Below are 12,795 nucleotides of genomic sequence, written 5' to 3' on the forward strand. Positions count from 1 at the left end.
CTCCAAACCCAGTCGATGGGAAGAGGAGCCAGTGGGGAGGGTGGGAGGAACCCTGCTTTAGGATCTATGTAACTTACTTTGAGTTGTATGCCACACACACACACACACACACACACACACACACACACACACACATATACATACACACACACACACCTACTGACACTCTCTTGGGCCACGCTGGGGTGTGTCCTTTCTCATAACAAAGCAATAAATTCCTTTTTGCCTTTTCTCAAGAACAATCTCTCTCTATTTTTAATGGCAATAGTGGTCTCAGACCCACACACCATTATCCATGACAACATATGTGGAAAATCCAACTTTGAAAACTTATCACCAAAACATGCTCAAAGCTTGAATTTCCATTAGAGATGAGTTTTGGAAGCCAATCACACACATCTCTTTATAGTTCTTAGAGAAAACAGTCTAATCTTGTTGCTTTTCTCAAAATTTACTATTCCATCAAATTAAAAAGCTATCACATTACATCCAGGTCCAATCTTTTCTGCCTTAAGAGGATATCATCCCTATATTATCATTTGACCATAAATATAGGTTAAATTATAAGATATTTATACTTGCCTCCTATTATAATAACTCAGAAATGTTCCAGTATCAGTCTATTATTTAATAGATTTAGCATTGCATTTACAAAACTTCTTGATTATAGAAATTTGCTGTAAAAGGAAAAGGGGAGACATAGTTGTAACAATGTCCTATATCATAACAGAAGGGAAAAACTCCCTAAGCTATGTTTGATTCCAGGCATGAGTCATATCTGACAGTTAATCATGTAGTCACAAGCTGTTAAAAGCAAGGCTCAGGATTAACCAGGTGGGAATTTTCCTTTTCTAAAAGGAAATAGAACCATGAGGAAATAGATTCAGGAGGATCATGACAAGGCCATGCCACCATGGTCCACAAAATTTTTCCTTGGTACAGACATTCACCGTTAGCAGTTCCCAGACTACAGCACATGCCATTTCCTATTATTGGCTTCATGACAATCCACATGACTAACCCTGTAATCAAAGCTCAAAACAATAGTATATTACAGGCCCAACATTTTTTACCTCGAATAGCAAAATTTCACTAAACACAACTTAGGGTTTGAATATCCTTCCTGATGATTTCCTAATAGTTAATATTTCACTTATCTTTTACTTACAAATTAAAACTACCCATATTCTGGGTTTCAGAAAAAAAGCAAATACCTGGTTGTTGACTCATCATGAATATGTTGAAGTTATGTCTTTAATCTATACTATACACTTTCATAATACCCAAGAATTTTAGGAATGCAATACAATTTAGGAATATAATAATAACACCAACAATAAACTTCAGATGACCTCACTTACATTTCCAAATTCTCACATATATAAAAAAGCATTTGTCTTATTACCCTTGGCATTTTAAAACCACTTTAGAGTCATCAGGTATAGAATAATCACATTCAAATAAAGAAATGATAGTAATATAGTGCTCAGCATGCTAAAGTACTTCACAATCTCACAACAACAACCTATGGAAGTGGCTATCATTATTATTTTTCTCTTTACAGATCAGACAGTTGGGGCAAACAGAGATAAGCCAACTTGCCAAAGTTATGTAGTAAATAAGGATCTGCAACCAGAACAGAGAATGGTGGGCTCACCCAGGGCAGAGGCTGGCTGGCTTCCCCCACCTTGTACTGCCACTTCAGGTGCTACTGAAAGGGTGGGCACCCAGGTGGAGACCTTTGCCCCTTACCCCAAAAGAATTGGGGTCCCATTCATCTATAAGCCCTGGGAAACCCCACCTTGAACACTCATTGAATATTCCCACTTGATCAACTAAGTCTCTGGTGTTATGGTGAGGCTATAATCCTCTCAACTGGCCTCCTAATCTTGGTATTCTCTGTTGCCCAGCCCTCCACCTCAGATCTTTTCTTTCTTCCTTGCTTCCTTACTCCCTTCCTTCTTTCCTTCCTTCCTTTCTTTGGTCCATTCTTACCTTCTTTCTTAATTCTTTTCTTTGCACAGACACTTGTCGATTCTTGGTCTCTAGACTCAGAGCCATCTGATCTCTCCTGGGAAGGCAGAGAGGTCTGCCCAATGCCACCACCCCAACCCACTTTATAACCACAATTGGCCACATGCCACGGCCACCACTATGTCCAGGCTAAGGCAGGTGCATTTAATACAGCAATTAAAAAAAGAAGATACATGAGGTATGCCCCTCAAGGCCCCTGCCCCCAAAAAGTAAAATAATAAGGCAACACCAATGCAGTTAGGCCTCGAGGGGTCCCTCAAGGCCTGTTCCTGTCAGCTAAAAAGGATAAGGTTATGCAAAGACAGACATTTGCTAACCTCCCTGTTCCTTGTGCCCAAACCTTGTGCAATGACCCATACACTTAATGGAAATATCTAACCAACCACTGAACCTCTGCTTCTGTACCCTTTTGTTTGCTCAACCATTAATAGTTCGCTATAAAAGTCTCCTCCTGAGCTCTGCTCAGGGCCACTCTGATTTGGGTTGCTTGTGCTCTGGACAGCTGCCGGCTAGTAAATTCTTCAATTAAAACTTATGCTCTGTGACATGTCTTGCTCGCTGAGCAGTTTGGTATAACAGGACCACCACTGTTTTGCATGGTGATATCCAAGGGATCTTTCAAAAACCCAGCCTGATATACAAATATCTCCCACCTTTCTCAGTGAGCTCAGAGCTCTCTGCCTCCGACTCTCCAAGGGTCACAATGCTCTCCCCATCCTTGCTCCTCTGGCTCCTACTACTCTGGCCTCAAGGTAAGATTTCAATGAGCCATAGGTTACCACCACTTTAGAGACAGGAGTTTTCCAGGAGCTCTCTCTAACACAGCCTGAGGGTAAGAGAACTGCTCCTGAATTCACTGTATCTAGACAGGATTCTGCATTGAAATCTCTTTCTTCTTCTCCTTTTCTCACCAAGAAGCCCAGGCAGCCATGGGGTTGACTCAGACGCCAGCCTCCCTGACTGTGGCTCCAGGAGACATAGTCACCATCACCTACAAGGCCAGTTCCAGCATTAGCAGCTGGATGACCTGGTACTAGAAGAAACCAGGACAGTCTCCCAAGCTCCTGATCTATGCTGCTTCCTCCCTACAGTCTGGAGTCCCTGCAACGGTTCAGTGGCAGTGGCTCTGGGACAGATTTCACCTTCACCATCAGTGCTGTGGAGGCTGAGGATCCTGCACGTTATTACTCTTTGCAATATAAAAGTCCTCCATTTCCACAGTGTTTCACACCTGCACAAAAACCCTCCCAAGCTGCTCAGCCCTACACCATAGGGGAGCAGCTGATGCCCCAGAGTCACAGGCTCAGGGCAAACACTGCCCTAAGGGGAGAATTGGGCCTAATTCAGCTTTGCTGCAGGAGCCACTTGTCCCAGGGGCTCTGGGTGAGGTAGAAAGATTAAGAAGAGAAAGAAAAGGGAGGAAGAGAATCTTCTACCTGGTAAGCTTTACCCACACACCACAAACCTTCCCATACGGGCTGCTTCCAGAAGCTGCTCTTATCCTTTTACTCCGCCAGCTGATCCCTCCCCGAATTCCTTCACCCTGAGCTGATGTATAAGAAGAAACTGCAAATGATTCAGAGGAATGGGCTTAGACTCTGAACTCTTGCTGCTTTTTCACAGCCCTAAAAAGACAGCCAGCATGGACAACCTGGGTGGAATATTCTCTAAAGTCCTTGAGGCAACTTGGTCTACAGGATGGATCCAGTCTTTCTCCAGTCTCTCTCCTCACTCTGGGAACCTAACTTGCAGGCAAGACTAGATCTCTTGTCCCTGTCACCCCTTGGTAGTCACCTGTTCATCTTCTCAGAGAACTGGACCATCAGCATTGGGGATAACCACGCTTAACTTCTGTAAGGCTTCTAAGGAAAATGTGAGTGAAAAAATGAGGAAGAGAGGGTAGAAAAAAAAAGAAATTTACATGATAACTTTGTTGTATATTTGAAAGGAATAGCAAGTTATGTATAATATATTAGCAATTTCATGAACAATCTTTTTTATTGTACTATGTTATGCAAATGCTTGTTTTATTCTATAAATATGTATTAATGTAATAAAAACAGGCAGGAGTTAAGAAAAGCAAGAAAAGACATGGAGCCAGGATGGCAGAGTAAAGGCAGGGACTGACCTCTTCCCCAAACCCCTACAAATACCTTTTTAAAAAATTTAAAACTCAAAATCTTATAAAAGTGAATGTTGAAAATTAAAATTAAATAAATAAATAATAAAATAAAGTATAACACATGTGCACATGCAACATGCAACACACACACATGCACGCAGAATAAAACAATGAAACTGAATGCAGTATAACTATTATGATCAAACATCCCCCCTGGAGTAAAGCACAGAAAATATACCTCTTTTCCTTCTTTGCAGAGGTAGGAGGATGGCTGCAGAATATTGCATATACTGTCAGAATCAATTGATATATTGCTTACTTACAGTGTTCGAACACCAGTTATGTCATTTTAGAGTAAGGTGACCATAAGTAACTCAAAACTTCACACTCCTCATCTACAAAATGGCACCTACTATAACCCAGGCACTGTGCTAAACACTTTACAACTATATCTCATTTGATTGCCACAACAACTCTGCAGTTATCCCCATTTTATAGATGAGGGAACTGAAGCAAATAGAGATTAAGTGACTTTCCCAGGGAGACAAGAGCTGATGTTTGAGACCAGATTTGAACTCAGGTCTTCCTGATTCCAGGCCCAGCTCTGTAAACACTGTACCACCAGCTAACCCAAATGAGAATAGTAAGAGTATCTCCATTAACCTCCTTAAGGTAGAGAAACGCATTTGTAAATTCCCAAAGTGTCATTGTACTTAAGCTTCTGCTATAATCACACAAGTCTGTGATGAACTCCAGGATTCCCACTGTCACACTGAACAATAGGAATGGAAAGTACATTGTAGCAATTCAAGAGGGAAAGGGACTGGAAAAAACAGAGGGCAGGTGGAGATAATATCTTGATAAGGTTTATCAACCAATCAGTCAATAAATATTGATTAAGCACCTACTATGTGCCAGGCATTGTGCTAAGGACTGGGAATACAAAAAGAAGGGAAAGACAATCCCTGCCATCAAGGAGCTTACAATTTTTTAAAATTTATTTTTAATTTTTAGTTTACAACACTCAGTTCCACAAGTTTTTGAGTTCCAAATTTTCACCCCCTCCCTCTCCTTCACCCTCCACCACAAGATGGCATGTAATCCAATATAGGGTCTATATATACCTTCCCATTAAACTTATTTACACAATAGTCAAGGTGTAAAGAGGAATCTTACCCAATGGAATGAATCATGAGAAAGAAGAAACAAAACCAAAAAAGAAGGAAAATAAGGAGAGGAAATAGTTTGCATCAGTCTGCATTCAGACTCTGTAATTCTTTCTCCAGATGTGGACAGCCTTTTCCATTATGAGTCTTCTGGAGCTCTTTGAACCTTGTGTTGCTGAGAAGAGCCAAGTGTATCAAAGTTAGTCATCACAGATAACTTGTGTCTGTATTCATGAATAATATTCTCCTGATTCTCCTCCCCTAACTCAGCATCAGATCACATAAGTCTTTCCAGGTTATTATGAAGTCCATGTAAAGGAGCTAACAGTCTAATGGGGGAAACAGCATACAAAGAAATATAGACAGAAAAAACTACATACAAGATTAGCAGCAAAAGGAATCCAGCAAAGTAGAATTAAGATAAAACACCATAAGCAAAGATTCTGTTGTCTTAAATAATGGTCAGCCTTGTCTATGCCTAAAAGCATAAGGGAAGAGAGTCTTGGAAAGGGAGGGCTTAAGGCTTCAGGAAGTGGAGTTGGGGTTGGGGAGGAAAGAGAAAAAATGAAATATGGAGAATGGGTACAAGGAAGGAATAGCTCTTCCTCTCAGCCTAGAGGGGAATGATATCAGAACAATTTGTTGACATGAAAGCCTAGGTCCTAGGAAAGAGCTGGGGAAGGTTGGGACTGACAGTGGCTCTTCTCTGTCTGATTTTGACTCCCTCTCATAACTGGGTCTTGGGACTTCTCCTGCCCACAGCCCTGGTGCTTCTTGGCTTTTCAAGTGGACATCAGGGCTGCCTTCGAAACAGAAAGATCACTTCATGAGGAAATGAATGGAAAAGTGCTGAGAATAGACAAATATCCCAGAGCTGAGTCCTAGATTCGACTCTTTAGGGAACAAAAGCAAGCTAGGAAGACCCAGGGATGGTTATCAAGGCTTCCATGGAAGAAATATGGGGCACAGATCACAGGATGAGATTTGGTGTAAAAGGACACAGTTCATTTTAACACACTTCCTCTTCAAAGGATGGAAATCTTCCATGTGTTAGGTGCCTATACTAGAATGATAATCTTTTACCTGGTAAGGAACAAAGAAAAGCTGTTGATTTCCAGTTGCATAAAGACCTTTTACCTACAAAGAGGGAGAAGCAAAGCTATGTCAGCACCAAAGGATTTAAGAGTCTCTCCACATTATGGCTATCCATGAGATTATTCCTATACACCAAATCTAGCTTCAGCAAACACTTAAGGCGTGCCATAGACTGCAGGAAGTCAGAAGGCAAAGACAACCCAGTGGACAGGTGACACTTACTGACTTTGTTCTTCCACACACCAAACATTCCTGTCTACCACCTTCATTTCTTTGTACTGGATAGCCCCCATGCCTGGAATGCAGAACCTCCCCTCTACCTTTCAGAATCCCCAGGTTCTTTCAAATCTCAGCTCAAGTGCCACCTTCTACATGAAAGTGTGACACCACCTTTCCTCTGAAAATCACCTCATGTTTCTTTTGCAGGTGCTTAGATATCAGGATGTTGATTACCCAGATGCAATGTATCTATAACGTCTAGCACAGAGGAATCATTTAATAAATTACTTGTTGGGTGAGTGATTGAAAAGTCAATCTGACAAGTGTCAACCATGGAGTGTTTGTTCTAAGAAAGGCAAACAAAATTAGGGTATATGCACATATGTATTTCTCTCAAAGTGGTGGACATATATATGCCCAGGCAAGGGAGTTCATTTAGAAAGGTGCTCAAACAAAGGTTAGTTGAAGGAGATTATATAAGGACATGTTCCCTCCCTCTCTTCTGACTCAAGACACCTATGTCAACCAAAATTATAGTTTCCATAGAACAAGAGAGTGCCCCACGGTGCCTAAATTCTGTCAGTCATAAACAAGGGGTTGTCACAAAATATGAGAGTGTCATAACAGGAGAGGGCCATAAAAAAACAAGATAAGAGAAATGCCATTAATCAAGACAGTGTCTAGTTCAAGACATCTGGTCTTTATCAGTCAAAAGCAGGAGAATGCACCTGATCAGCTTCATCCAATCTTGTGATTGCTGACCTAACCAGAGAACTTTGGATTCACTCAGAGAGTATTGCAAAAGATTATTAACAAGGACTCAGCTCATCCTCTCCAATTGGCTAGTCCAGGTTTTGGGCCTTCTTCAACTGATGAGGGGCTTAAGTGGGTCTAGCGCAAGGAACTGTCAAGTCCTGAAATATATCAAAGCCACAAGCTGAAGATGAAAGTATCTTTCATTGAGATAATGGGGTAGCAAAACTGCCACCCTGGGGGATGCCCCATGAGTGCAAAGCACAATGGATTTTCCAGACTAGAGATCTCTGAAAAAGGTTTTATAACTTTAAGAGGGAAAGGAGCCGAGCTAGCAAGGACTGGACATGAGATACCAGCAACTCTAGACAATCTGAGCAAGGAAAACCACTTCATTCTAGCTGTTTTGTCCTTCATGCCAAGAATCATAATAGGAGGGGTAGGAACATCAGGCGGCCACTTTGCTGAAGCAGGAATTGTTTACTGGGAATGATTCCAAGGTAGGGGTTGGTGGTCGTTTTTGTCTGTTGTTCATCCTTCTTTCTGGAAGAGGACCAATGACATCAGGAGGGGGACATCAGCATTTGCAAGTTGTGTGGGATGAAAGATGCTCACCAATTTAAAAAAAATTAATTTCTAATACGGAATCATCTCAGGGTGGGAACAGAAATTAAATTTTATTCAATTCTCGCGAGAATAGGGCATCCTCTGCTAGAACAGATCTAGCAAGGGAGGCCCCTGTACATGGGGCAAAGCATCAATAATTATACCTAATGCAAGACAATTCCTGCCCACCTCTGACCCTTCTCACCATTGGCTGGGAGGCAGGCATACAATCTGAGCATGAAAAACTAGACAAAGAACCGGGAAATCAAGGCACAGAAATTCCAATGCCCGTTCCCTTACTTGATGATTACAACTGAGGGGACATCTATAAATCTAAAGAAGGAGAATAAGATAACGGGAGGGGGAGAACCTCTCCATTCTTCTACAGTACTTTTAGAGTAAAGGCAAGCAGGTCACAGGGAACCTCTTCTTACTTAGCAAATCTTTAAACCAGAACCAGAAGAAAGAACAAAAAGTTTCAGGGTAGAAAAACACTTTCCCAGAGGCTGAGCAATCAGGCTCTCACAGCCTCCGAATTTTTCCACTTCCCTATTTCCCTATTTCTTCATTATTAAACATTTCTAAGTATAGAAATGAATAGATAGAGATATATATTTATACATATATATATTCCCTGCGAAGTCTTCAAGTTTTGTTTTCTCCCTACCTCACACAAAGTGAATTGGATTTAAGTCACCAGAGTCCAGTGGCAAGACATAGATCAAGATGATGGATGAACTGGGCTTGATGGCCTGAGATGCAGTGGGAGAGAGGTCTCTCCCAGGTCTCAGTTTTCATTTCTCTTTCTCAGGTCTCAGGGGCCACCTCCAGTCATCTTCATTTCTGTTTTGCCACTGGATGCAAATGGATCTGGAAGAGAGAATGAGGCTGATGACTTTGCACAGCCCTGCCTCACTTGAATCCAATTCACTTGCAAGTCAAGACAGCATCCTCCAGATGTCATTGGTCTCTTCAAGAGTGAAGGAGGAACAACAATCTGTGAGGAAGAGGAAGAGGAACTGCTCCACTGGGAGTCCAGCTCCATTTCCAATGAGGCAATGCTCCTTCCTTCTTCCTTTCCTGCATTACTTCCTCCATTTCTTCCTTTCTCCCTTCCTCTCTGTCTCTTCTTCCCTTCCTCCCTCCCTTCCTCCCCAAGGGGAATCATAAACTTGCATTTCAGTGCTCTAACCAAAGGAATATAAATTGCTTGAGATCCAGTTCTGGAAAACCAGTCTTTGATAAAATCCATTCAGATTCAAATAGGGATACTTCCCTCTAACAAATCCAACTCACTCTGGCTCTCACTGATTGGCCAATAATAGGTCCCAGCCCCAGCTGCCACTGTTTGGGTTTTGATAGCTCAGAGTGAGTGTAAATATCAATTCTTTCTCTTCTGGCCAGAAACCCTGAGGGTCTTCCCCTTCCAAATTGCTTTGTGATTGGATCTCCCTAGCTCACCTGGATGGAAATAGTACAGATGCAACAGGTTTGATCCCACTGTTGATTGACATGGAAACTTTCTGAGGGGAGGAAAGGAGATGATGGACTTTCGTAGGAAAAAGTCATCTGAATAAACATTTCACTGCTTTTGGCCTCAGTTCCACCATCTAGAAAATGAAAGGTTGAGACCACCAATCCTTTCTTTTCTTTTTAGCTTTTAAAAAGATATAACAGAAATATAGAAGAGAAGAATAAATATCTCCTAGCTCCACAAGACAAAGGACACATTCTCCCCACCCCACCTAGTAAACCAAAAAATCTCCAAAGTCTCCTCAACCTCCGTTTCATCTAAGCCTGGGCCTTCAGCTATCTTTAAATCTGTTGGTTGCCCAGTCTTAATTTTCCTTCTAACTCAGTTTCTTTCTTTCTTTCTCTCTTTCTTAATTCTATTCCTTGCATAAACACTTGTCAGCTCCTAGTCTCTAGACCCAGAGCCATCTGATCTCTCCTGGCAAGGTAGAGAGGCCTCCCCCTCTTTGTAACTGAAATTGGCCACCTGCCACAAACCATGTCCAGCCTAAGGGAGATACATTTAATACAGCAATAAAAAAGAGACCATGTGAGGTCACACCTTCCAGGAAATTCAATTGGGCCACTCCCTTCATGTGCATATAACCACTCCTGGGGTCCTAGAGTTGAGGTTGGACCAGCGCTGTTTTGCATGGCGATATCCAAGAGACATTTCAAAAACCCAGTCTAACATATAAATATCTCCCAGCTTCCTCGCTGAGCTCAGAGCTCTCTGCCTCCAGCTCTGCAAGAGTCACAATGCTCTCCCCATCCTTGCTCTTCTGCCTTCTACTGCTCTGGCCTCAAGGTAAGACTCCCAATGAGCCCTAGGTTGGGACCACTTTAGAAAGAGAGGGAGTTATCCCTTGGGCATCTCTGACACAGCTTGAGGGAAAGAAAACTACTGAATTCACTGTATCTACACAGGATTCTTCACTGAAATCTCTTTCTTCTCCTTTTCTCACCAAGAAGCCCAGGCAGCCATTGTGATGACCCAGACACCAGCCTCCCTGGCTGTGGCTCCAGGGGACACAGTCACCATCACCTGCAAGGCCAGTTCCAGCATTAGCAACTATATGTCCTGGTACCAGCAGAAACCAGGACAGTCTCCCAGGCTCCTGATCTATGCTGCTTCCAAGCTGGAGTCTGGGGTCCCTGCCCGGTTCAGTGGCAGTGGCTCTGGGACAGATTTCACCTTCACCATCAGTGCTGTGGAGGCTGAAGATGCTGCAGATTATTACTGTTTGCAAGGGTATAGTACTCCATTCCCACAGTGTTTCAGCCCTGAACAAAAACCTCCTCAGGCTGCTCAGCCCTTCAGCATAGGGGAGCACCTGCTGCCCCACAGTCACAGGCTTAGGCCAGCCATGGCCCTCAGGGGAGAACTGGGCCTACTTCAGCCCTGCTGCAAAAGCCATTTGTCCCAGGGGCTGTGGTTGAGGTAGAAAGATTCAGAAGTGAAAGAAAAAGGAGGAAGAGAAAGAATCTTCTGCTGGTAAGCTTTAGCCAAGGACCACAAACCTTCTCATGGGGGCTGCTTCCAGATGCTGATCTCATCCTTTACACTGCCCTCTGCTCCCTACCCCAATCACCTCCCCCTGAGCTAGTGTTTAAAAGAAAACGGTAAACAGGGGAACAGGCCTGGACTCAGCTCTGGCTGCTTCTCCCCAGCCCTAAAAAGACAGACAGCATAGACAAGATGTATGCAACAGTCCCTGCAGTTCTTGAGAAAACTCAATCCAAAGCACATATGCAGTCACTCTCCTTACTCTGGGAACTCACCCTAGCTATCCAATCATTCATGTCTGTCATCTGCCAGGACAGATTCCTGAAAACCTTATTTGAGGATATCAGGCCTCTTTTCCCTGCTCCTGTAGGGGCCAGGATACTGCCCTCCTCATGATGAGGGTCAAGGCCTTGACAGCATGGCAGTGTCAATGGAGGTGGATCTGAGAGGGGGTCAAAGTCATAGCATTCACGGCCACAGGCACACGTCAAGGGGACCAGACTAGTCTCAGTCCATAAAATCTTAGAAGTCAGGCACCACATGAATGATGGTGCACAGACTAGTCCACAGAGGAGGCAGAGTCTGAGAAAGGGAGGTGCCACACATGAAAAACGTACCCAGGGATGATGGCAGGATGAGAGAGCCAAGGACCTGATTGATGGAAGTCAATATTCCCAGCTCAGAATTGGTGCTCTCCATCCCTTTGGGGAAGGTATCCTTGTGTACCAACCAGGACTGGAGGAGGAGCTTACCCACTGAAGGATTCAGGCAGGCTGGGTGGCTGGCTGGCTGTTCAGAGACATGAGCAGCCATTGCAATGCATCCAAAAGCTAGTAAAGAAGGAGACCTAAAGGGGGCTCGAGGTAGGAAGAAAGAGGGGCAAAGTGAATGAAAAATCACACAGCCAAAGCAAACCAAAACCAAAGCTAGTGCACCCAAGAGATATGGGCAAATGGCAGCTGGCATGTAGGGATCTGGAAAGTGGGGAGGGAGCCCTTCTTCTTGCAGGCCTGGTCTGGACTCTTGAGTGAGTCATCTGCCTCAGATATTGTCTTCTTCTGGCCCTTAGGAAGCCAAAAGTCAAGGCCTCCAATATATTCAGAGGTCCACTAGGAGCATGCCATCTTCAAGGGATCCAGGAGACAACACCCACAAGTTTGCAGCTGTGGGAGTGGTCAGAAGGACCTGGTAGCAGCCCTTAGAAAACATATGAGTTGATGATTGAGAGAAAACTCCTTGCATCTGTCTTTGGATCTGTGTTTGTGGTCAGTATGACATAGGTCCTTAGTTAAAGGCACTTAGGAATGGTTCAGTTTCCCAGCCACGCAGGCCTAAGTTCAATCAAAGCAAAAAAGTTTTTCTCGCAATTCCCGTAATTGCATAATTACATTAAGTCAGCTACAGATTAAACTACTCAGAAAACTCACAAGAGACTAGTTTTGGGAAATTTCAGTTTATGTGCCATTTGCTGTTTCTATACTCACCAAAATCCTGCACCTGATTTAAGAATCTTTTAAAAATTTCAGGGTCCAACCATAAAATGAGCTCTTCTACCTTTTAAAATTGTAAGGCATATACTTTAATAATGGGAAAATAATTTCACTTTTTTTACCAGTATCCATATATAATTTACATGTAATATCCAATTTTGAGAACTTACCATCAAAACATGCTCAAAGGCAGAATTTTCATTATACGTAAGTTTTGGAGGCCAATCACATACATCTGCATATAGTTCTTAGAGAAAACAGTGTAATCCTCTTCCTTTTCTCAAAATTTAC

General features: G+C 42.9%; 1 gene segment (V, D, J or C); it reads left to right on the top strand.

Annotated features, from left to right (window-relative positions):
* Positions 1 to 10,201: 10,201 nt before the first annotated feature.
* LOC118842711 lies at positions 10,202 to 10,952 on the top strand. The segment is given in 2 exon segments: positions 10,202 to 10,315; positions 10,477 to 10,952. Coding segments are annotated over 2 exon segments (525 nt in total).
* Positions 10,953 to 12,795: the final 1,843 nt, after the last annotated feature.

The sequence above is a fragment of the Trichosurus vulpecula genome, chromosome 3 (genome assembly GCF_011100635.1).
Source record: "Trichosurus vulpecula isolate mTriVul1 chromosome 3, mTriVul1.pri, whole genome shotgun sequence".
NCBI classification, from domain to species: domain Eukaryota; kingdom Metazoa; phylum Chordata; class Mammalia; order Diprotodontia; family Phalangeridae; genus Trichosurus; species Trichosurus vulpecula.